General features: G+C 36.7%; 2 protein-coding genes across 2 annotated transcripts in view; one reads left to right on the top strand and one right to left on the bottom strand.

The window, feature by feature from the left end:
- kl-5 (male fertility factor kl5) overlaps positions 1-25,181 on the bottom strand; it is a 243,383-nt gene extending 218,202 nt beyond the window's left edge. Inside the window, exons 1-3 of the mRNA XM_086840572.1 lie at positions 25,011-25,181; positions 24,697-24,956; positions 24,294-24,633 (exon numbers count right to left, since the gene is read on the bottom strand). Coding sequence (XP_086696698.1) covers positions 24,294-24,633; positions 24,697-24,956; positions 25,011-25,019 — 609 coding nt within the window. The 5' untranslated portion in view covers positions 25,020-25,181. The remainder of the gene's footprint in view (positions 1-24,293; positions 24,634-24,696; positions 24,957-25,010) is intronic.
- LOC147644805 (uncharacterized) lies at positions 514-17,655 on the top strand. The gene is made up of 2 exons (XM_086840576.1): positions 514-903; positions 17,509-17,655. The coding sequence occupies exons 1-2, from the start codon at positions 514-516 to the stop codon at positions 17,653-17,655; spliced, it is 537 nt and encodes a 178-aa protein (XP_086696702.1).
- Positions 25,182-27,121: the final 1,940 nt, after the last annotated feature.

Genomic DNA, 27,121 nt, shown 5'->3' on the forward strand with positions numbered 1-27,121 from the left:
ACTAAATGAGCTACCTAACAGAGCGTTATCGAATTTTGATATATTGAAGTTTGCCTTTAAAAATATTCCTCATTTTCGAGGAGGTGTTTATATGAAAGATGAGATACCGAAATTTCCTCATCATTCTAAATGTGGAATAAAAAATTTAGCAGACTCGACATCAGAAGGAACGCATTGGGTAGGGAAGGGAACACACTCGTTTTACTTCGATAGTTTTGGCAATTTACAACCTCCATTAGAAGTAATAAGATATTTGGATAAAATTATAAAATATAATTACAATCGTTTCCAAAAATTTGGTACTTTTAACTGTGGGCATTTATGTATCAAATTTTTACTAGAGTGCAATTCAACCCTTCCTTACAATGGCTACATTCTAAGGCCGGACGGTTGCCAAGGTCAATGGACAAGCTCATCGAAGACCTAAAGCTAGCTTTTGAGGGCATTGAATAAAAAGCGGTACTAAGGCGCAAGTTTGAGGCACGGGTCTGGTCGCCGGATGAACAATTTGCGATGTACTTTGGGGAGAATTGCAGATTGGCTCGGGATGTGGCGATGGAAGAGGATGAGCTGGTGGATGGGCTCGTAGAGGGCATTCCATTACTAAGTCTTCGAATGCAGGCTAGAATGCAATGTTTTGATGCCCCGAGGAAAATGTTGCGAGCGTTTGAGGACATCAAGCTGCCAGCAAGGGCGTCAATGAAGGCGAAGGCGTCGGCAGCAAAGGCGGTTTCGACGAACAACGAAACTCGATGTTTCAACTGCTACGGCAAGGGGCACTGGAAGTGGAAGTCCATCAAGCCAAAGCGAGAGCCCGGTTCGTGTTATGGCTGTGGCGCAGAGGATCACCGAATTGCTGTATGTCCCCAGAATAAGAAGGAGGTGGAAAACAACTATCTAAGAGTAATTAAAATTTTTTGTGTGTAAAATACGAACCAGCCTATTATTACAGAGTGTCAAATAGATTCGGGAAGCCCAGTTTCGCTCATAAAGCGTTCTTGTACACCGAAAGACATTAAGTTAGAACCTCTAAAAGAGAGTTCTTTTGGATTAAACAAAAGCTTGTTGAAAAGCTATGGAAAAATATTAAGCTTTGTACTGAAAAATGAAACAAAGATTTGGTTTAAATTAATTGTTGTGGCTAGCGAATCTATGCTCTGTAATATTGTGCAAGGGAAGGATTTTATGAATGCTTGTAAGTTGGAAATTAATTTAGAAACCTTAAAATGATAAAAAAAATGATAAAAATGTTTATAATTTTAGAAAACTGTGAGGAAGATAAACTTTATAATATTGGTGAGCAAGTAAACTATAAGGATTGTGAAACGTTTATCAAGTTGTTAGAGACGCATTATGTTCAAGTTAAGCGACCGGAAGTTCCGAAAATAAAATGTGAAATGAAAATAGTGTTAGAAAACTCAAAACCATTTGGCTGTGCACCAAGAAGACTGACATATAGTGAGAAGGAAGCATTGTCAAAAATGTTAGACGAATACATTAGAGATGGGATTATTCAACCTACTAAATCGGAGTATGCTTCTCCTATCGTATTAGTGAAGAAGAAGTCGGGTGAACTTAGACTTTGTATAGATTTTAGAAAATTGAACAAAATCATGGCTAAGGACAATTATCCGATACCATTAATTGATGACCTTTTAGATAGCTTAGTGGGAAAATCGGTATTTACAAAATTGGATCTTAAGAATGTCTACTTTTATGTATTTGTTAACGAAGAGTTAGTGAAATATACGTCGTTTACCACCCCGTTGGGGCAGTTTGAGTTTCTACGAATGCCCATGGGTCTAAAAAAAGGGCCCCACAGGTATTCCAGAGATTCGTCAATGACATATTTTCGGACATAATAAGAGAAAAGAAGGTAATCATATACATGGACGATATTTTAGTTGCAAGCAAAAGTTTAGAAGAACATTTAGATGTTGTAAAAGAAGTATTTAGAAGGTTAGTAGAAAACAAGTTAGAAAAATTTTACAAGATAAGGTCAAATATTTAGGTTTTCTAATTTAAAAAGATGGGATTAAGGCTGATAGCAAGGGGTTGGAAGCTATACAAAACTTTCCAATTCCAGGCGAGTTGCAAGCAGTTCAAAGCTTTTTGGGTCTTTACTCGTATTTTCGACTATTCATTAAGGATTTTTCTATATTAGCGAAACCATTATATGATTTATTGAGAAAGGATAGGCTTTTTAGGTTCGAAGAAGAAGAGTTAAATTGTTTTTCGCTTTTAAAGGCAAAGTTAATGGAAGCGCCAGTGTTAGCTTTATACGATTACAAAGATGATGTCGAACTTCACTGTGATGCAAGTGCTTTAGGATTTGGGGCTGTGCTTCTGCAGAAAAAAGATGACAGCAAGCTACATCCTATTTTTATACCCTTGCAGGGTAATATAATTTCAGTCAGAAGTTTGCAACGCAGTGAAGGAGGCACCTCCGACTATATAAAGTATATATATTCTTGATCAGGATCAACAGCCGAGTCGATCTAGGCATGTCCGTCTGTCCTTCTGTCCGCCTTGCCTTCTGTCCGTCTGTCCGTCTGTCCGTCTGTCCGTTTCTACACAAACTAGTCTCTCAGTTTTGAAGCTATCTAAATGAAACTTTGTAGTTAGCCTTCTATAAACTCTCACTCGTATATATGTCGGAACGGGCCGGATCGGACGACTATATCATATAGCTGCCATAGGAATGATCGGAAAATATTACAAAAAAAAAATTTAACTTTATCAGTTTTCAATAGAATTGTATCAAATTTGAGATATAGCCATTTTACTATACTCTACAATTTTGCATAAAATTTTATGAAAATCGGACTACTATATCATATAGCTCCAATAGGAACGATCGAGAAATTAAGTCAATTAAAAATTATAACATTTTCAGTTTTCAACAGATTTTCATCAAATTTGAGGTATAGCCATTTTATATCAATCTTAAATTTTGTGTCAAATTTTATGAAATTCGGACGACTATATCATATAGGTGCCATACAAACGATCGTTTGATGTAGAGGAAAAATGCAAATCTGTGAATGTAAAACTGCAAATATAATATGTATAGTTGAATAAAATGAAAGCTGGTATTACTTCATTGTTTTTCAACACAAATACAGTCGAGTCCCGATAATTCGTACCCCGCTAAATCGAAAATCGCGATAATTCGTAAAAAATTCTGTCCCCTTGAAAAAAACTCGTTAATTCGTACAAATTTCATACATTTTGGTCCCCTCGTTAATTCGTAGTATTTGGCGCAACGCAAAGAATATTGAACCTCTTATAAATCGTAATTTTGTTTCGAAACCTCTTATATATTTTGTAGTTAAAGCGACGTTAGATTTTGCAGACATCAGAACGGAGAAGAAATTTTATATAATTTACAAACCAGAGCATTAATTCCTCAACTTAAACATTATTTTTCGACTCATGATGTGCCAAATAGTGTGTTTGACAACCTAATAGGTTTAGAAAACGCAATGGAAAAAATAAAAGAAAAAAACACTAAGCAATCAAAAATTACCAATTATTTTAAAGCTTGAATTTTCGTTTTTAATAATTTAATGTTTCTGCTTAATTTTGTTTGTTAATTTTTTGTTTAATTTTCCTTTAATTTGAAAAACGTAAAGATGAATGTACAATTAAGCTAAATACATATGTAAACATGATGTGAAATGTAAAAACCCCGTTTATTCGACTCTTTCATTTTTGAGCCCCTTTAAATAGAAATCTCGATAAATCGAATTCCCGTCTAATTCGTAAAAAAAGTGATCCCCTTGCCATTTCGAATTATCGGGACTCGACTGTATATATAATTTATATTGTATGGATTCCTATTCATAGAAGTTCTATCTGCAAGGGTATATAAACTTCGGCGTGCCGAAGTTAGCTTCCTTTCATGTTTATTTTTCAAAGAGATCAACTGCAACGGAAGCGAAATATCACAGTTTTGAATTGGAGACCTTAGCTATAACTTACGCGTTAAGAAGATTTAGAATATATTTGCTAGGCAAACGGCTTAAAATTGTAACAGACTGTAACTCTCTTACTTTAATCCTCAATAGGATTGAGTTGAACCCAAGAATAGCAAGGTGGGCTCTAGAGCTGCAGGAATACGATTATGAATTAAAGCACAGAGCAGGAAGACAAATGTAACACGTAGATGCATTGAGTAGGAGCAACAATATTATGATAGTGGAGGCAAATACATTCGAAAATATTTTAATAATTTGTCAATCAAAAGATGTAAAGGTTCAGGAAATTAGGAAAATGTTAGAATGTATTGAGCATTAGTTATATGAAATGAGAAATGGCGTGATCTATATGAAAAGCAACGGCAACAGATTATTATTTTACGTACCGAATCGAATGGAGGAACATGTGCTATACAAGTATCATGATGAAATGGGTCATATTGGGAGGGATAAAATGTAAGATGTTATTGAGAAGAGCTTTTGGTTTCCAAGTATGAACACATTCAAAATTGTTTAAAGTGCATACACTATCCGAAAATAGGTAGAGGAGATGGGCATTTACATAGCATACCATAAGGCAACAAACCTTTTAAGATCATTCATATAGATCATTATTGGCCGGTAGATAGTAGCAGATCGAAAAAGCATATATTTGTGGTCGTAGATGCTTTATCAAAGTTTGTTAGGTTGTACACAACAAAAACGACGAATACAAAAGAGGTGATAAGTGAATTAACAGATTATTTTCGAGCTTATAGTATACCTAGATGCATAGTATCAGATCGGGGTAGTTGCTTTAATCTTCCGATTTTGCAGAGTTTATGAAAAAAAGTAACGTGAAGCACATAAAAATAGCGACGGGCTCGCCACAGGCTAATGGCCAAGTTGAACGAATCAATAGAAGTCTAGGACCTATGATAGCAAAATTGACAGAACCGGAAAACGGATTACATTGGGATTGAGTTGTGGAAAAAGTAGAGTGTGCAATGAATAATACGATTCATAATAGTACTAAGCAGTGTCCTAGTGAAACATTATTTGGGATAACAGAGAAAGGAGAAGTTTTGGATAATATAAAAGAAAGATTAGAAGACGAAAATGAGTAATCAAATGTTAGAAAAACTTTAGAAGATGTTAGAAAAAAAGCAGAAGAGGAACAAAGAAAATCTCAAATGAAGAATGAAAAATATTATAATGCAAAAAAAAAAATTGCTACAGAATATAAAGAAGGAGATTATGTTATGGTAAAAAATTTTGATAGCACTGTAGGAGTTTCGAGAAAACTCATTCCAAAAAATAAAGGTCCTTATGTAATTGAAAAAGTGTTGAAAAATTACAGATATTTGCTTAAAGATATCGACGGGTTTCAGTTGTCTCGCAATCCATATCAAGGTGTGTGGAGTGCAATTAATTAGACATTGGTTAAAACTATAATTAAGATAGAAAGCTAAGAATTGAATTGTAAATGATAATACCACACCTTTTTATATATATATATATATATATATATATATATATATACAGTTGAGTCCCGATAATTCGAAATGGCAAGGGGATCAATTTTTTTACGAATTAGACGGGAATTCGATTTATCGAGATTTCTATTTAAAGGGGCTCAAAAATGAAAGAGTCTAATAAACGGGGTACTTACATTTCACATCATGTTTACATATGTATTTAGCTTGATTAAAATTAAACAAACATAATAAATATGTACATTCATTTGTACGTTTTTCAAATTAAAGGAAAATTAAACAAAAAATTAACAAACAAAATTAAGCAGAAACATTAAATTATTAAAAACGAAAATTCAAGCTTTAAAATAATTGGTAATTTTTGATTGCTTAGTGTTTTTTTCTTTTATTTTTTCCATTGCGTTTTCTAAACCTATTAGGTTGTGCCAAATAGTGTGTTTGACATCATGAGTCGAAAAATAATGTTTAAGTTGAGGAATTAATGCTCTGGTTTGTAAATTATATAAAATTTCTTCTCCGTTCTGATGTCTGCAAAATCTAACGTCGCTTTAACTACAAAATATATAAGAGGTTTCGAAACAAAATTACGATTTATAAGAGGTTCAATATTCTTTGCGTTGCGCCAAATACTACGAATTAACGAGGGGACCAAAATGTATGAAATTTGTACGAATTAACGAGTTTTTTTCAAGGGGACAGAATTTTTTACGAATTATCGCGATTTTCGATTTAGCGGGGTACGAATTATCGGGACTCGACTGTATATATATATATATATATATGCCTATGATTAATAAATTATTTCTCAGTACATTCCCAGCCCCAAAACTGAAATAACCACTCTTACTCTTCGAATTTAAATATTTTCAAATTACATCACAATGAACCAAAATATTTTATCACAATTAAATAAAACTCGAAATGCTTTGAAAAAAGTTTTCAGAGTTAAAACAATTTAAGACCCAGAATATTATGGGTTTGGAAGAAACATTTAAACCCATAACTGATCCATTAAAAGAACTTGTTAACAATAATAATAATAATAATAATAATAATAATAATAATAATAATAATAATAATAATAATAATAATAATAATAATAATAATTTTTTTTTTTTTTTTTTTTTTTTTTTTTTTGGGTTGAGGAGGGGGAATGCCTAACGCATCTTCCCTATTGCCGTCGCAAAAAAAAGGTATGTGGGGCTCGCACCCACTAAACCCCCCCCTCGCATTTGGCCGTGTTCCCACCTCGGAACAGCTTTCGCATTACTTCAAGGTGGCGCCAATTCAGCGCAATGCGCTCTCATCTTCTTTCTGCGTCCAGATTACCCAGTTAATTCATCCAGATCTTGCTTCTTAGATCTGAGAATGTTCTGCACGAATCCTGCGATGTGTTTCCACGTGTCTTCGCTGCCTATCATCTTCGTGACCATATTTTCTGGGTTTATTGCCCCAACAGCTTGTTCCAGGCAGTTCCGCGCAGGTCCGAATTTCTTACAGTGGAAAATGGTGTGTTCAGCACTGTCCATCTCCGCATCTCCATATACGCATCTGCCGTTGGTTCTTTTCCCTATAGAGTGCAGAAAGGCGGCAAAGTAGCCATGGCCTGTCAGCATCTGCGTGACGTAGTAATCCACATCTCCGTGTTTCCTTCCGTACCAAGCTACCAGGTTTGGTAACAGTCTAGCTGTCCATCTTCCCCTTGCTTCGGCTGCCCATCTTTCCTGCCATTGTTGGAGAATTACTTCTCTGGTCCGCTCAATAAAGCCTCTTGTCGTCTCTCCTTCCTGTCTCCTCATATATATTTGTTTTCGCGCTTTGGCCAATAGGTCGATTGGTATGGCGCCTGCAATTACTAGTACAGCAGGGCCGGATACCGTTCGATATGCACTCGCTATTCGTAGAGCCATGGTTCTTTGTACCTCAAGTAGAGGTTTTGACCTGCAGGTTGCCTCAAGGGTGCCTGCCCAGACCTCACACCCGTACAGCATGATTGCGTGATTTATCTCCATTAAGAGTTTCCGCCTTGATTGTAAGGGGCCGCCCACGTTTGCCATGAGTCTGCTAAGCGCCTTTGTAGTCTCGGTCGCCCGCTTCTTCGTCTCTTGTATGTGTGCATTGAATGTCAATTTTGAGTCCAGTCTAACTCCTAGGTACTTTATAACCTTCTGCGTCCTTATTAAAGTCTCTCCAACTCTCATGTCTATTTCTAGAGGGATCCTTTTTCTGCTGACTAAAAGTAGCTCTGTTTTTTCGTCCGCCAGCTTCAGGTCGTGTGAGTTCAGCCAGCTTTTTACGCGTGTCATTACTTGCGTCAACATACGTTGTGCGTACTCGGTATTTCGAGCTGTAATGACTGCGACTATGTCGTCCGCGTACCCCACAATAGTCGTGCCCTCAGGGATGTCTAGGTGAAAAATTTCATCGTAGCTGATGTTCCAAAGCTCCGGTCCAAGTATTGATCCTTGTGCCGCTCCTGAAGTTATCTCTATACATTTCTCTCCTGCTTTTGTTTGGTACAGTAGTCGTCGGTTCTCAAGATAGCTCTGTATTATCCGCATCAGGTATCCTGAGATTTGGAATCGTCTTTTCAAGGCATCAATTATGTTGTCCCATTTAACGCTGTTGAATGCGTTTTTAACATCCAGTGTTGCTAGGAGAACTACCGGCCTCGAGAAATGGTTGCCTTGTTGGCTGCTGAGCGCTTGGTTGACGACTTCTTGGATTGCTCCAATGGTCGACCTGCCTGGCCTAAAGCCATACTGCATCGGTGAAAGACCCCCACCTCTTTCGATCGCTGCTGATAGGCGTGGCTTAATCATTTTCTCTAGTAGCTTCCCGGTAGTGTCAAGCATACATAGTGGTCGATAAGCTGATGGGGTTAGGGGATCTCCTTTGCCCTTACTTATGAGAACTAATCGTTGCCTCTTCCAGATGTCGGGGAATTTCCCGCTGGTAATGCAATCGTTATACATATCCAGCAGGATTTGGGGTCTGCTCTCCGCAATCACTTTGAGGACCTCTGCTGGGATGTTGTCGGGCCCTGGAGCCTTCTTCCCTTTTAAGGTTTTTGCCGCTTTCAGTAGCTCGTCCACTGTGAAGAGTTCAATCTGTTCTGCTATTGGTGGAGAAGTTCTCGCTTTACTGTTTGTATGAGTGGGGAATAACGTTTTGACTATATGGTCCATTTGTTCTTCCTCCAGTTCTGGTGTTGTGCTTCTTGTTCTCAGCTTCTTTATCACGATTTTATACCCTAGCCCCCATGGGTCAGAGTTGACATCGTTGCAAAGGCGTTGCCATTTTTCCGTTTTGCTCTTCCGGATGGCAGAATTTAAGTCCTTCTTGGATTTCTTAAATTCGTCATTAAGTTCTGTAAGAATCCCCCTTCCTCTAGCCCTCGTGAGGCGGCGTCTGTTTTTAATACACGCTTCTCTAAGAGCTTTTATCTCTTCTGTCCACCAATACGCTTCTTGTCCTTGTCTTCGAGGATTGCCCTTTTTTGGCATAGCAGCGTTGCAGGCCTGTTTTATGATTGCCAGGTTGTTGCTAACTGCGTTACCACCGCTCTGTCGGTTCTGCCTTGCGTCAATTTCTTGTATCAGCCTTGCCTTGTCTAGTCGGTTAACGTTCCATCCTTTTCTCGTTGGTCTCACTGTAGTCACTTCGTTTTCTGCTATGTTAAACGTTATATAGTTATGGTCGCTTCCGTTGTAGGTGTCGAGGATTTTCCAATCGGAGATCTTGTGCGCACAGTTTTCTGTCACTAGGGTTATGTCGGGGATTGTGCCCTCGTTCCCCACTCGATGGAATGTCGGTATTGCTCCTACATTTGCTGATAACATTCCGATACTTGCTGCCATATTTAGGACTCTACGGCCTCGAGAGTCAGTTGATGCCATGCCCCATTCTTGAGCCCTTGAGTTAAAGTCTCCTGCTATTATAAGGTTTCCTCCTATTCGCCTGGCGTTGTCTTCAATACATTCAAGTTTCGTCTGGAAAGTTTTAATGTCGTAATGTAATGTAATGTAATGTATTATAATAATAATAATAATAATAATAATAATAATAATAATAATAATAATAATAATAATAATAATAATAATAATAATAATAATAATAATAATAATAATAATAATAATAATAATAATAATAATAATAATAATAATAATAATAATAATAATAATAATAATAATAATAATAATAATAATAATAATAATAATAATAATAATAATAATAATAATAATAATAATAATAATAATAATATTAACAAAAAATTCCTGTCCAATACAGGGGGAGACAATCAAAAAGATCAATTTGAATTTGACAAAGAGAATAAAACTCCGCTTATGAAACAAAGGAAACTAACATTTTACACTGCAGCTAGAATAAATTCAAAACCTGAATATGATGCATACAAACCATTGGATTGGAGATTAAAAAGTGATGAAGATTATGATAATATTTCTGGTGGGGATGAGGTGGACGAGAACGATCAATTTTATTATTTTATTCATTCTCACCTCCTGATCATCACTTACATAAATATTCTCAAATTATCAAACCACTTTTAGCTAATTTACCCGTCACCAAGTCTACACCCAAAGGCGATAAAGAAAACGTGACCGGGTCTGGTTTCATGACACTTGAAAGGAATAAACCGAATTATGTATACTGGGACGATCCAAATGAGTTAGTGGAACGACTTTAACTTTTAATAGCTTCGAAAACAGCTGGAAATACAAATCACGCAAACGAAATTAATCGATAGTTGAAGAGCTCCGAGAGGCCAAAATTATATTCTAATTTAGTATATATTTATGTTGTAATATTCAAATGAGATTATACTCATCATGACCCTTGACAAGTTTGGACGTTATATCCATGAAAAGCAGAACACTAATAATTTAAAACGATATGAGAAAACTGAGACGGGACTCTACCTAGATACTGATGGAAACTTTAATATTCAAAAAAGGCGTATAAAAAATGGTGGCTTCCCAAAAAAAAACGCAGACATCGTCATCAAAGAATATGTTGAATTGACACATTCTCGAAATTTGCGTGGGGTGAAGCACGAAAATCTAAGTCTGCAAAAGATGTTGTGAAAATATTTAAATCTGGGCGTGGAGTACCAAAACATTTACAAACAGATGATCGAAAAGAGTTTTTTAACGAACAATTTAAGTCTTTGATGAAACGACATCAAATAAATCATTATTCAACATTTAGTACTTTAAAGGCTTCAATTGTTGAGAGATTCAACGGAACATTAAAAGAAGTTATGTGGAAAGAGTTTTCTTACAACGGGAGCTATAAGTGGGTTGAAATCTACAAAAAATTAATTAACTTTTACAACAACAAAATACACAGGACTATAAAAATGGCTCCTATCGATGTGAACGTTGAAAATGAGAAACACATCTTAGGAACGGTATACAATAATATAAAAATGTTTACAGGTAGCAAACTGAAAATTGGTTACAATGTTCGAATTTCAAAATATAACGAAGTATTTGAGCTCCCGTACACTCCTAATTGGAATGTTAAAATTTTTAGGATATACAAAGTTCAAAATACTCATCCTACCACTTATCTATTAGATGAAGAAGATTTAAATTTAAATCCTTTAAGGGTGGATTTTATAAGGAAGAGCTGAAAAAAATAGATTTCTCAATACCTACCTCGTTGAGAAGGTACTTAAAAGAGAAGGAAAAAGATCTCTTGTATGTTGGTTAGGTTTGCCGAAAACCGACGACAGCTGGATAAATAACTCTGAAGTTTTATAATGAAATAAAGACACAAGCAGTTTTATGTTTTCCTTTGGATATTTATTTTTATTTTTTTGATTCAATTTTAATCTTATCTTAATATTATATGCAAATTATATTTAATTTATTTTTAATCTTAAAATAAGTATTTTTCAATAAACTATTATACTAGAAATACAAATATAAAAAAAATGAGTTTGTTATTTATATATAATTTTTGAATCTCTCATTTAATCTATCGAAATATAATGCCAAATAAAATTTTCTTCGGATTCGTCGAGCGCACTTTCAGTATCATCTAATTTTCTTTTGAGAGTTACTCTATCACCCTCATTATCTGAGGTATAATTAGCTTCTAGAGCTGTCATACAGCCTTCATGAATCCAATGACCTATTGCTAAAGTGGAAATTCTATCATTACCTATTACTCTTTTATCATCCTTATTATCTAAAGTAATTTTTGTAATTTTTAATGTACTATATTCATGCCCTCTCGACCTAAACATGCGCATTCTATCACTTTCTTGTTGTCATGTGAACAAACAATTTTTATAATTATTAAAAGTAATCTTCTCCAAACAACTTCGTTTCACTTCCACATTTTTCAGGCTCGCTACCTACACCCGCTGCTGTGTAGACATACATTTTCGAGCGAAGACCCACAAACTCTGTCATTGACCTACCCTGCAGTTCGTCTTTGAAGAACCCTAAGCGCTTCTTATTACACTGCTGGAAATTATATAGCCTAGCCAATTGATCGGGATATTCAGATGTATCAAATTTTGAAGCAACATCATCACGAATGTCACTATATAAATTCTCTGTTTTAATAGAGTAGATAAATGAATCTGTATCCATATAGTTAAATTTGGGTTTCATATATGTGTAGTGAAAATCATACATCTTCCATTTGGATAACTCCAACACTACAAAACCCAGGTATGTTGGCTTATCACAAACGTTATGAAGTCTATTCATTTGAATTGCATACATCTTTTCACTAAACTTTGTTGCACTATGAAAATTGGACCTGGCTATTAAGTCCCTCGCACATAACCTAGGACGCCCACCTTTGGGACCCACAGGTGGAGCTTCCCATTCTGTTACTAGGCGAATGTCCTTGCGCTTTAAGCTATTCTCCATCGTCTTCCCATAGTCACTGTTGTTCAAAAGCTTAAAAAAGTCTTTCTCAAAATTACTTTTAGCCCTAGTCCTATGCTCTGTGTTAATATCAATATATTTTTTAAGCCAAGGTTTTTGCTTGAATTCGAGGATACTATGTACCTTTTCAAGCTCTAAACCATTATCTATACACTGCTTTAAAGTTTTATTGTGTATGATATATTTGGTTTTATTACAAAGATCGGCTATTAATTTTGGAGTCTTTGAGGTTTTTGAAGGGAGTCTGTTCCCAGGACAGAAACGCAGGTCATTGTGTTCATCGTGAAGCGAGTATGGATATTTCAAGTCTACCTCTAAAATATATCCATACTCGCTTTCATCACAAATAGAATTAATATTGAACATTTATATTTCTGGTTGATTCAACCATTTAAAATTTCCATAAGGGAGTGCTTCTGACATTGCCCATCCATATAAATTATTAGCATCCACATACATTAAATATTCTGACTCCTTACTCGGGTCAAAATCTTGAAGATATTTGTGGTTTGCTTTGGTATATCTATGACTACTTTGAACAAGTCCCCCTCGAATTCCAGATTGAATATATGTTATCATATCAATATCAGTCACTAATTCGAGGGATATTCCTGTAGTTTTCAACATCGCATCCCATGACAAGACTGGGGTTGTATAATAATGGGCAGGATCAAGTTGGTAGATATTTGAACAAAGAGCCCTAAAGTTCTGAAAAACGTCTGTGAGCAACAAAACATCTGTCTTTAAGTAGAGTTCCAAATAATCTCTAAGTGTTTGACACTTGAAGTGACTCCAAACCTGAACGGCATGAAGATAATCAGCTTCAGAGCATTCGGAGTCTGTCAATTTACTATAAAAATTTTCTCGAGGTGGGAGAGAGGTATCTAATAAATTTTTATCAGAATCCAAGTATTCATATGGGAATACACCTTTCCTACGAAGTAGAGAGAAATCTTTTATGTCTGGAAATTGATTTCGAAGAACTTTGAAATCCCCTTCATTTTAATTTCCTGCAAGTTTGTCTAGCCTAGAGGGCATGCAGCGAATGGTATCTAAAAATCTAATTTCCATCTTATTTTTCCCTAATGGAATATATTTAGAAATGGAAATATATAATTCCTTATTTTAATTTCTCCATCAATCTCCCCAAGTTCTTTCACAAACAAGTGTGAATCGTATTTGGATAGATTGTGGAAGAAAACAGCTATAAAATCTCCTGTCTTATATTTAAGGTTGCACTCACTATGTGCTGCACCTCGAAATTTCCCAGTAAAATGGCAGTGATCCCTGACTCTATCGCTACCTAAAATTCCCTTACATATGTGACAATTGAGGGCCTCGTCAAAATCATATGAATCCTGTGCACTCATTTGAAGTGGTACTACATAATTCATGTAGTTTTGGTAAATAGCGGACAAATCGGATGTTAAACTATCTACAAAAGTGCGCCCGACATTTAATCCGGTCTTAGATACAAATTTTTCTAAAGAGGGGTCGAATGAACATTTTATATAATATGCAAAGGCTATCGGGACATGCTTATTTACTAATTGGGTTTTTTCACTTACATCTATTGTTGTGGGCTCAAGTATGCATTCGAAGTCTGCATACACAGCGAAGGGCACCTCCAGCTGGCGATGGACATTCTTAAATTTGACCTCATTTTCCCCTTCCTTCGGTTGTTGACTCACAATGTTGCTGCATCTTTCAGAGTGCCTGTGAGCCCTTTCCTCACTCGTTGAAAAGGATAGGCATTTGTTGCAGAACCATCGCCTATTTCCTTTTTTTTCCTAACTGTGAAGATAGGAGGCTGGAATTTAACAATTAAAAATTGAGTTAGTCAATTATCATCTACCATATATTTATATATTTTTTTATTTTTTGTTTTATTATTTATTTATTTATTTATTTTTTTTGAGTGGGCTTACCCGGAAATATTTTTGATCCACACATAATGTTCATTAATATCGGTGGTAGGTCCATCCAGATACAGCAAATTGAAATGATGCTGCTTCTCAGTTCCATTTGTATATAGAGGTCCAAAAATAGTGTCCTTATCCTCGTCATACCCAAACACATTAAGACTTATGTGAGGGTTTTCTTGGATGAATACATTTATTTTATCCGTTTTCATTGGGAATGTCAACCCAATGAAATCGATTCTGATGTTATTTGTGTGTATGATGCTTGATTTGATATCAACATCATACACACAACACCGCTCTCCCTTTTCCTTTTGGTTTAATCCGGATACGATTGCCCACTTAAAACAGAAAACATTGTTCTGTACATTGACGCATGCTCTACGGGCTTTAAGGCGTGCAGGTAGATCGAAATATTCCGATCCTTTGAGAGGAACACATTGAAGCATGTTCAACTCCACCCTAAGTATGCGTGTTAGGGCCCATCCGCTGTCCTTCTCTTGGAACTCATCCATTTTTGTTTTTATACAATCCGTATGGGATTTGTATAAATCAAATAAAGTGGATGATTTCGTAAGCAAAGTCATCTTACTTTGAAACGATTTAAATTAATGGGAACTGAAAGCTGGCAGGAGTTAAAGAAAATTCCTTGCATGTTGTTGATGATGATGATGATGATGATGATGATGATGATGATGATGATGATGATGATGATGATGATTTTGTTTTTTGTTGATTGTTGTTTAATTTTTTGATTTTTTATTCCTTTTCTTTTGTTCCGTAATTTTAGACTTTCGCACTTTTGTAGTCTTCAACTTTTGAACTTTTTGTATGTACAAGGGTTTCCAAATATCGGAAAATTTTTTTTTACTCTGAATTTAGTGATCTTATTTATAATTATATACTATTGCTCTGAATTTAATAATTTTGTTTGTAATTATAAATTATTTTCTTCTTTTTAGTTCGGTTATTTATAAAAGCGTGTTGTTTTAGTTTATTTTTTTAAACTATTATTTATTAAATTTTGAATAAACTTTTAAAAATAGATAAAATTTGTCCACTCTGGATAACGTAAATCGCAAATTAGAAGTGATTCTTAGGACTTAACTAGTCTATGCGGGCCCACGAAAATAAAAAAAAAAAGTATAGCAAACACTTGACATTTTCTTACCGTCTTCGCTGTAAAACCGTTAGAAGTATATCCTTTTCACTCTCCACCCCTATTTAGATAAGCTAATTGTACATGTCATCACACGCATTCGATCAACTGCAGATGAAATGAGTGTGGGAAAACCCCCTTCCTCTCATCCTTTTTCAAGGAGGCGAATGGGGTTTACTGTCCTTCTATGGGAAAACAAATTACCTTTTCAAGTATCTCTCAAGAAAAATAACATCCATCCCTTTTTTAAGTGAGGATCGTGGGTGAACGTCCTTCAATCCGGGCGTGGATTTTCCGTTCCAAAACATGTACCCTTCTTCAATTCCACCGCCGCCCCTTTTTTAAGTGAGGATTGTGGGTCAACGTCCACGTGCGTGAACGGGATCGATGCGGCCCAGGGTCGCTGCGGGGCGACCTTTTCAATTGCCTCCCCCGTCCCTTTCTTTAAGTGAGGGGTCGTAGGAACGTACACGTGCGTTCGGGATCGCTCCCTCCCTTTCGCACTCGTATCCACATCCTTGTTGGGGCGCTTGAACACTTGTTCACAAATGTCCTTTTACATACACTGACCCTAATTAATTGCATTTTTATTACCCCATCCATTGACAGGTTGACAGATAACCCTCATTAATTGCATTTTTATTACTCAAAGCAATTAATTTTTTTTACAGCTAACCCATTAATTGCATTTTTATTACCCCTTTTGCCGACATCTAAGGTCCCGAAAATCTAGTTTTCTTACTACTCCGGTCGCTACCCTATGCCAAGCATACCAATGATTCTGGCGAACTTGGAGAAAGCCAAATTTTTCACTACACTGGACTTGAAGTCAGGATATCATCATATATACCTGGCCAAAAAAGACCGGGAAAATACCTCGTTCTCAATTAACGGAGGGAAATACGAATTTTGCCGACTACCTTTTGGTATCATATTCCAAAGAGCCACCGATGATGTGGTGCGGGAAGAAATTGGAAAGGTATGTTAGTCTGCGTTGATGACGTCACAAAATTTTCCGAAAACGAAACCGAACATGTTAAGCACATCGAAGTAGTGCTTAACCGACTGCTCGATGCCAACATGAAGGTTGTTTATGGGGAAGACATCGAATTTGCCACCCGTTACCAATCAATAATTAACGCACGAGGTTAGTTTTATGCCATATTTATTTTCTTATTTTTCTCCATTAGGAGCTGGATCTGTCGATTGGACGCTTGGCTTCAATACATATTCGCTTACAAATATAGTTTTGCTTAGTAGATAAGGGGACAGAAGAAGAGAGAGAGAGAGAGAGCAAAAGATAACAAAGAGAACGCCTAAGAGCGCGGCAGGTGCAGCGATACACCTGTGCGCGCATAATTATGTGCAAGCGGTCTGCTTCGAACATACTCCCCACGTTGGAAGAGGCACTGTTCCAACTGTATCGGAAATTTTGTGCAGAACTGCTAGCTTGGCCACGGCCCTCTCAATCAGGCACGTAGCTGTACGCACCATAGGTACTCTATAGCTTAGTGAACTAGTTAAATGCTCCACAGAAGCAGAACAGTTCCCAAAGTTAACTCCTGAGCCGTAAGAAAGCCTTTTAAAGGAACAGCTTTGGCTTTGCAATTGGCTATGAATCGATGAATGTATGCAAATAAGCGTTGCAACTTATCGAAAGTGCGACTACACGAAACATCAATGCAAACGCACAAATCTACACACAAACTATCTTTGATAATCAGTGCGCTCCTTGTTTTAATAATATAAAAACTAATAACCAAAAACCAGTTGTTGTTTTGGCGACGTCTCAAAAACATAAAAGTCTATCAAGAGATGTAATAAAATAATGATTTGGGCTTTGGGAAGCTGCAAGCAGGTGGGCTACAGTTTTGAGCTTTCCTCATTTAACTATGTAACCTTTCGATCGTAATCTATTGTAATTGGTCTTCGAACACTTCTTTAGCTATTATTGATTAAGTGGTTGTAAAAAGCTTTTGTTTTTCGAATGCGAGGGTGGGTAGAATAGTTTCGCATTGCTTAAAGATTTTCTGGTCACTACAGGACAGGAAACTAATCCCATCCATCACAAATGCGAAGGTACTCTTCACCATTGCTATCGAAGGAAACCGAGCGCTAAAACTGTTGAAGCGTCAGAATCCGGACATCCCAACCGTAGACTGGAGGGTACTGCACATTATGAGCCCGTAACACAAAGAGGGCAGCCAATGCGTGGTCCTCAAGATAAATAAGGAGGCGAAGACATTCTGTATCCCAGATACGGGAAAATGGCGTTTGGCATGTGTAGCGTATGCCTGCGCCTCAAAAAGCGCCACCCAGGGATAAGGATGCTCACACTCTGAAGGCAGGTGAGATGGACAACGACCTAGGCCTTTAAACCATCGTAGACCCCGCCCAGGAACTAATGAAGGACGAGTCCGAGGAGTAGGAAAACCGTCGAGTGGAGCTGAGAGCTTCTTCTGAGCTTCTTGCTACATGAAACACGACCGGCCAGCTCCACCAGAAGAATTTAGGAGCCTGGTTGAACAGCGAAGGACTGCTCGTGGGTGCATACGCCAACGCGCAGATATAAACAACAGAGGTAAGTCAGTTTTAGACTTTGTACTTTCATCCAACTTATAGGTCCTACCTTGTAAAACGTGCTAGATATAAAGCTCGTAGCGGGACAAAATACTATGATATCAGTATGAAAGTTTTCGAGAGACCATCCCTCTCAGACCACCAGAACGAACGGTTCCAATACGAATTCGATCACTCTCCAAAACTAACCGTCGTTAGAAACTCCCGGAATTTGAACTAGAAAAAAAATTTTAATAAAAAGTGTAATAAAAATGCAATTAATGGGTTAGCTGTATGTATTGGGTGGGCAGAAAGTCATGTCGTTTTTTTTAGTAATCGTTTTTAATCTAATTTATTTACGACTAATCGAGCACCAGAGTCAAACTTTTTAGTATCGTTTTAAAGCTTATTGTCTTAGGTACTATCGACGAAAATTTGGTATTTATTCGATGAAATTTGTGGAAGCTATAGCAAATTAAACATGGAGGACCAAAGGGAACATTTTCGGCATATTTTGCTTTTTTACTTCTGAAAAGGAAAAAAAGCGGTCAAAGCTCGCGAAAAATTGTGCGAAGTGTATGGTAAAGATGCCATGAGTGATCGCCAATGTCAGAGCTGGTTTGCCAAATTCAGGCTTGGAGATTTTGGAGTTAAAGACGCCCCACGTTCTGGTCGACCATCGGCCGTTTTTGACGAACAAATTCAGGCTTTGCTGGATGAAAACCGGCGTTATTCAACGCGGGAGATGTCAGAGAAGCTCAGTGTGTCGCATACAACGTTTGAAAACCATTTGAAGAAACTTGGCTACGTAAGCAAGCTCGATGTTTGGGTTCCGCATAACATAAAGGAAATTCACCTAACTAAGCATGTCAACATCTGCTTTTCTCTGCTGCAACAGATTAAAAACGATCCTTTTTTGAAGCGGATCATTACTGGCGACGAAAAGTGGTTTGTTTACAATAATGTCCAACGAAAAAGATCATGGAGCAAGAAAGATGAGCCACCCCAAGCCACATCAAAGCCCGATATCCATCAGAGGGAAGTTATGCTGTCTGTTTGGTGGAATTGGAAGTGTGTAGTGCATTTTGAGCTGCTGGGACGGAATGAAATCATCAATTCAGATGTGTACTGTCGCCAGCTATCCAATTTGGAGGAAAAAATTAAGGAAAAGGAGCCGGCATTAGCTAATCGCAAGGGTATAGTCTTTCACCATGACAACGCTAGGCCTCACACATATTTGGTCACTCGGCAAAAATTAACGGAGCTGAATTGGGAAGTGCTTCCACTATAGTCCGGACTTAGGACCTTCAGATTACCATTTGTTTCGCTCTCTTCAAAACTCTTTGAATGGTAAAAACTTTGATTCAGATGAGGCTGTCGAAAACCACTTGTCTCGATTCTTTGGTGGAAAAGATCAAAAGTTCTTCGAGCGCGGAATTATGCAGCTGCCCGAGAGATGGTCATTAGTGGTCGAACAAAACGGCCAATACATAATTGATTAATTAGAAGTCCTGATATAAATAAATCATCTTTGAAAATATTGAAAAAAAACGACATGACTTTCTTGCCAACCCATAATTGCATTGAGTAATAAAAATGCAATTAATGAGGGTAAGCTGTCAACCTGTCAATGGATGTGGTAATAAAGATGCAATTAATTAGGGTCAGTGTATGTAAAAGGACATTTGTGAACAAGTGTTCAAGCGCCCCAACAAGGATGTGTACATATATGAGTGCGAAAGGGAGGGAGCGATCCCGAGCGGTCCCGGAGCGCACATGTACGTTCCCACGACCCCACTCTTAAAAAAGGGAAGGCGAGGCAATTAGAAAGGGATGGAGTGGAATTGAAGAAGAGTTAGGTTAAACCGGATGGCCCTCCTGAGGGGGCCAATCATAGGCCAATATGGCCCTTATTTATCCCGATGTTGTTTTCACATTAACCTTCGAAAAATGCAACGATGTAGAATTCCTCTGTGTGTTTTATTTTTATTACCTGTTCCTACATACCTCCATTGTCGGAACTTCCTATTTATTGGAATCACCTTTCCGCTGTTGAGATGGTCTCTAGTAGACTTTTGGATAGAGACCAGTTGGTAGTCCTAGGAGATTTTTATAACCCTGGTGCTATTTGGCGCTCAAATAATTCCACCAATACTCTCTATACACCTACACAACATGACTTTATCGCTGGCTTGTTCAACATTTTTCTGTCTCTAGTCAACAATGTCCGAAATTCCATACAGCGCTTGCTTGATCTTTGCTTCGTCTCTGATCCTGCGAGAATCAGTTAAGCGAGGGTGACGCCTCTGACGCAGCCCGAAGATCCTTATCATCCAACTTTCGATGTGACCCATGGTATCGGATGTGACGTACAAAATATTTCTGACCGTCTAGCCAATGAAGTCCTAGGTTTTTACAAGACGAACTTTGAACGGCTGAATAATTTTATAAACGAGTTCAATTGGTCCGATCTATACATGTGCACTGACATGGCAGTTGCCGTGGATATTTTTTACAGTGCCATGAATTCATTTTTTACTGAATGTGTTCCGTTATATTATCCGCCAAGCTCGAATAAACCGCCGGGGTTTACTAAAGAGTTGAGCCTACTTAAAAATATAAAATCTAGACTGTATGCGAAATTTAAAATCACCGGTTCTCAATCTGCCCTTTCAATTTATTTATCAGCTCGGTCAAACTTTACCGTGCTGAACGCGCAGTGTTATAAAAACTATTTAACTCGTTGTAGGGCCCAGTTCTCACCGGACCCAAAACAGTTTAATAATTTCGTTAACACTAAACGTTTCACGTTTTCGCTTTCATTTGAAAATACTACCGCAAATAATCATCAGGCAATAGCCGATCTATTTTCGCAGTTTTTTCAAACAACCTATTCTAGCTCTTCGTATAAATACCAGACTTATTCCTACGACATACCCAAATCGAAATTAATTTTCTGTCCTAGCCTAAACGAAAGCTCACTCCTTTTAGATCTTCATCGTGTAAAGCCAGTTTATTCGCCAGGTCTCGACGGAATTCCTGGCTGTGTGCTTAGGTACTGTGCCGACGTCCTGGGCTATCCCCTTCTGAAATTGTTTACCTTGTCCTAAGAAACCGCCCACTTTCCCATTATTTGGAAGGAATCGTTTATTACTCCTCTTCACAAAAAAGGAAGCAAATTGGATGCCAGCAATTATAAAGGAATCTCTAAGTTGTCGGCCATCCCTATACTTTTTGAAAACATTATCACCCCTCACTTACAGCACCTTTGTAGATCGGTTATTTCTCCATGTCAACATGGTTTTATTAAGCGAAGATCAACAACAACAAATCTTTTGGAGCTCTCTTCCTATATTATAAAGGGATTCCATAATAATTTTCAGACAGAAGTAATCTATACTGATTTCAGTAAAGCATTTGAATCTGTTAACCATTCTCTCCTCGTTAGAAAACTCGATTTAATGGGTTTTTTAAGTGATCTTAATTGGATCTCGAGTTATCTGATTTTTCTAATAATTTATCTAATGTTCTAAGGGTTACATCTGGCGTCCCGCAAGGAAGCCATTTGGGACCTTTATTGTTTGCATTGTTTATAAATGACCTGCCCAAAGTCTTGACTAATTCCAGAGTGCTTATGTACGCGGATGACGTCAAGCTTTGCGTGCAATATAATGACGTTGCCTGCCACTCGGATTTACAACCATATCTCAATAATTTTCAAACTTGGTGCCGTGTAAACTTATTAAATTTAAATAGCTCAAAATGCAAGATAATGACATTTTCTCGTGTCATTCCTAAGCTTGCTACTTACACGCTGAACTGCTGCTCTTTGGAAAGAATTAATTCTGTTGATGATTTGGGCGTCCGCTTGGACCCAAAACTTATTAAACGGTGGTCAAAGGAATTCAATGACCCCTATGTTACTAAATATTTATATACTTCTTTAGTTCGTCCTATCATAGAGTATGGATGCTGCGTTTGGAGCCCTCAGTACGGCGTCCATAGTAAACGGATCGGGTCGGTTCAAAAGAACTTTTTACTTTTCGCTATACGCGGCTTAAATTGGGACGCAAACCAAAGATTACCTTCCTATTCTAATAGACTCCTTTAAATCATCTTCTTAGCCAATCGTAGATCGATGCTAAGAATAACCTTTATTTATCAGTTTCACTCCATGCTTCATTGAGTAAAGACGTGAGACTAACCTACGCTGCAAGCGACAGCTTATCAGCTTAATCTATAAATAGATAACCCGATTTGCAACTAATTCGTTCACAATTAAAATAAAACAAAAAACACAAAGAACAAGTGAACCATGTAGTACCACTAGATCCTATATCCCATTAGTGTTGCGCCACTGTAGGACCTCCTTTGAACTGCATGAACCTTTTAGAGTGTTATGTGCAAATTATAATGATTTGTACACACTAATCTCTAACGTAGATTCCCTTCCCAAATTAAAATCTTTAATACTAACACACTTAGTAAGCATGCATGCTAACAATCTGGCAGCACGACGGTAGTAAATTTCCTCGTATTCTGTCCTATATTTTCCATCGCGCCTACTAACACCTAACCTAACAGGCACGTGCCTGGTGTCATACGGGCCACTTGAATGTACTGACCGTAGTGCACCAACGTCCAAAATGATGGTCCTGGAGAATCTTACGCGGTGTTGAAGGCCTTTAGAATCGCGGTAGTTTTTGCGAAGGCAAGTAGTTCACCTGGCGACCTCTTCGAGGTATCTACTAGTGATGCCAGTACTGCGGCACCTAAATGTTTTACTCTTGCCTGCATTAAAGCTAGTCTGCAGTCTTTTCGGGATAGATGCAGTTCGTAGTGGCTGGGTTGTCATTGCGCTCTTTGCACATGATTTTGCAGTTTGCGGTTTTTCCTCTCCACCTGCTTTTTGTTAGTACGTCCACCCGCCTCTCCAACTCGCTTTGGAGCGTTCTTAAAGAGATTGGGACGTTTTCTGTTTTATCGATAGCCAGTCCTACTCCTTCCTTTGCAAGTTCGTCTGCGATTTCGTTTCCATATATGCCCTGGTGTCTGGGAACCAGGTAGATCCGCACTGACGTTGTCGTGCCTAGGATATGTAGTCCGACCTTGCTTGCCACTACATTTTTGGAACTAACCGCTGACGATTGCTCGCCTATTGCCTATTTCCTGCGCAAGCTCTGCCGTCTTCCTTATGGCGCAGACTTCCGCCTGGAATGTGCTGCATTGGCTTGGTAGCTTATACGACAAAGATTTGGAAATATGAAGGATTTGAGGTGTTATCCTTCTAACTTGATATAAACTTTGTATTTTTAAAAATTTAATAAATATATACAAAATTGAGGGACAAGTTTAATTCTTTCACGAATAATTAACGGATAATTAACTGCAAATTAGACAGACTACATGACTCCCAGAACTTTCCCTGATGTGAAAACATCAACATTCATGGGAAAAAGTTTTTGGAAATATTTAAGTTTTCTGAAGTAGCCCTGCTAACTTGATATCAACTTAGCAGAGCGGAAATTTTTTTCTTTCACGAATTGCATTACGGGCTTTTAAAGACAACTTGCCAGAGACAAGTAAAACTATGAACTATAAACCAAAGAAGATGCTTATAAAATAAATGTCTACGGTACCATATGAAAAGCAAAACTAACAAAATAAAAATATTATTAATATTATCATCCAATATTAGAGAAAATTTTAGTAACGACAACCAAAACGTAAACGAATAATTAATGGCCGAACAACCACCCGATATATATAATAAAGACACAACAATCACACTCTCAATCTGGTATCAAAATAAGTCAGGTATTATGTGCATGTCAACAGCATTTTTACAAAAAACTCAAAAGTCGAGTCGATCTCGCCATGTCCGTCTGTCCATTTATCCGTTTCTACGCAAACTGGTCTCTCTGTTTTAAAGCAATCAAAATGAAACTTTGTAGTTAGTTTTCTGTATACTCTCACTCGTATATATGTATGTCGGAACGGGCTCGATCGGACGACTATATCATATAGCTGCCATAGGAATGATCAGAAAATTTTTACAAAAACAAATTATAACATTTTCAGTTTTCAACAGAATTTGATCAAATTTAAGATATAGCCATTTTATATTATTTCACAATTGTGTGTAAAATTTAAAGAATAAGAAGAAAAGAAAATGTATGTAGCCAAAGATAATAATAAGATATAATAAGAGGGGACTCTATATTTAAAGAAACTGTTTTCTTTAAGAAAAGGTTACAAAATCGTCTTACCAAAGGAGCCAGACATTTCGTTATATCCCTTGCCTCAGCCAATGACTCTAGTACGAGTTCAACAATTCTTCGATAAGAGTGCTCAAATATTGATTGAATTTTCTCAAGAACGAAACCAATAGTCTTTATTCGCCTATCTCCAAGCTGATCAGCCAAACTCTCAAGATTCTCAAGCCGTGACTCCCAAAATATAAAAATTTCTTCCGGTAGAGGGTAATTTTCTTTTGAGTATATCTTCTCTCTTGCTTTTATATTTACAAGATCTTCAACTGAATCCAGCCACTTTACCACCATGAACTCAAGGGAGTGCTTCATTAGAGGGTTAACTACAGAAATATCACTACAAAAATGTATATATTAAGTAATTTGACATTGCAAAACAATCCCAATTTCCGAAACAAACCCTGTAGCAATAGCTGGAGCAACTTGCATAACCTCATCCATACAAATTGGGAGGGGAAAAATCGTCCGATTGATAACAAGTCCTTTCATTTGAGCAATGCCATTGCGCATTTCCTGAGACTCAGTCTTCATGTCATTTGCAATCACGCTTGTCCAACCGGTTTGATTGACTTTGTTGTTAAGAAGCGGAAAAAAAACTTCATCACAGAGCACTGACAGATTAGCCAAAGGGTTTGGAAGAAGGTCGCCAATCATCAGAGCCTATAGAAATTTAAACTCTTAAAAACAAAAAATTTGAAACATGTAAAAACTTACGTCAAGCATATTTTCCTCTGTCAAGTTAAGTGGAATAGAACTACGTATGAAATATGCCACTTTAGTTCGTGGCTTGACGGGGAAATTGAAGGAGGGATACAGTTGACCTCCAGCATTAATTGAAAATATTATTCTCTTTTTATTAGGATTGTTCAAAAACTCCAAAATAAGATCCTGAGGAATACAAAAAAAAGTATTTAAAAAAATCAAGTTCACCAAATAAAATAAGTAAACCAAACAGAATTTTAATGTGTAATTCACGTTTTTTGTTTATTTTATCTTGTACTCTTTCAGAGTATTATAATTTCAGTCAAAAGTTTGCAACGCAGTGAAGGAGGCACCTCCGACCATATTGGTAAGTATGTATATTCTTGATCAGGATCAACAGCCGAGTCGATCTAGCCATGTCCGTCTGTCCGTTTTTACGCAAACTAGTCTCTTAGTTTTTAAGCTATCTAAATTTAACTTTGTAGTTAGTCTTCTATATACTCTCACTTGTATATAAGGCCGGATCAGACGACTATATCATATAGCTGCCATAGGAATGATCGCAGAATTAAAAAAAATAAAATTATAATTTTTTCAGTTTTCAACAGAATTTGATCAACTTTGAGATATATCCATATAAAGTAATATATACTTTACAATTTTGTGTAAAATTTTATGAAAATTCGACTACTATATCATACAGCTCCATTGGAACGATCGTGAAATTAATACAATTAAATGTTATAACGATTTCAGTTTTACATTTCAAATGATCGTTAGATATAGTGGAAAATGCAAAACCGTGAATGTAAACCTGTAAATATAATATGTATAGGTGAATATCTATAAATCTGACTTTTATATCATAAAGCTGTCATATGAATGATCGAGAAGTTAATACAATTAAAAATTACAACTTTTTTAGTTTTCAACAGATTTTTATTCAATTTCAGATATAGCTATTTTATATTGATATACAAGTTTGTGTCAAATTTTATGAAAATCGGACCACTGTATCATATAGTTTCCATAGCACTATGTGGAATTTGACCCGTTTTCGTGGCCAAAACTCATTTTTCGCAAGTATTCAAATTTCCGTATTTTCAATGATACCATGTTAAGAAATGATCAAACTACTATGTTACATACCTAAAATGTTAACTTAACAGTTCAATGTTAAAATAACAGCTGTTAAAGTCAGCTGTTGCAAACGAACACCATGGGCTGTCTTAAAGGTTGACTTTGAGGTGCAGTTTCCAATTGGCATATCTCTGACATAAAATCATTAAATAACCTAATTCAAACTGAATATTAATTCTTCAGGTTATTACTATGTGTTGATACTAATATGTTGCGTGTTGCGTTTGTATTTTTCTAAATTGTACATTTAGCAAGTGGTGTCCCGTTGTCACTTTTGGAAAGAAAGTTGCAATTTTCAAAGGGTTTTAAAACAAGGTTCAAATTGTATCAAGTGAGTGTCCATAAACATTTTGTAGGTTTGTCAATTCTAAATCAAAATATATAAGCTCATTGTGCGTTTTTTGCGTTTTTTTTGTGTAATTTGAATTATTCGGAAGCAACATCTTGGTCAGAAATTTTTTTTTTTTTTTTTTGAAACGATTTTATTTACAATCTGTCTATATTAAAGACAATAAGCAAATTTTTTAACAATCACATTGACAGGAATAGAAAGCTTTCAATAAAGCTTACTATTATATTACATACTATTTATAGTTTTACAAATACTGGGGATCGAGGACATGTTTTCTTTTATAGAAGGCTTAAAAGCTATTATGAGCTATTATCTGCAAGATTAATTGCTAAAGTATTTTCATGGCTTTGTAATTTGTTTACATATACTATACTGTGTTTTCTTATTACATCTTTTACAAATGGGATATTCAGGTCATTATGGATGTTTACATTTGTCACATAAAAAGGAGCATTTACAATTTTTCTTAACATTTTTGATTGGAATCGCTGGAGGATCTCTATATTTGAGTTGCTGGCTGTTCCCCACAATTGTATACCATATGTCCAGACAGGCTTGAGAATCGCTTTATATAGCAGTATTTTGTTCTCTATGCTGACTTGAGAATTTCGACCCAGTAACCAGGTCATTT

The sequence above is a fragment of the Drosophila serrata genome, unplaced genomic scaffold, assembly GCF_035046125.1.
Source record: "Drosophila serrata isolate PLE 108 unplaced genomic scaffold, ASM3504612v1 contig_92, whole genome shotgun sequence".
NCBI classification, from domain to species: domain Eukaryota; kingdom Metazoa; phylum Arthropoda; class Insecta; order Diptera; family Drosophilidae; genus Drosophila; species Drosophila serrata.

Excerpts from the sequence above, each read along its gene's own strand:
- LOC147644805 (XM_086840576.1), top strand. The coding sequence starts at position 514 with ATGTACTTTGGGGAGAATTGCAGATTGGCTCGGGATGTGGCGATGGAA. Across the intron at positions 904-17,508 it reads TGGAAAACAACTATCTAAGA|GACAGGAAACTAATCCCATC; the intron begins GTAATTAAAATT and ends TGGTCACTACAG.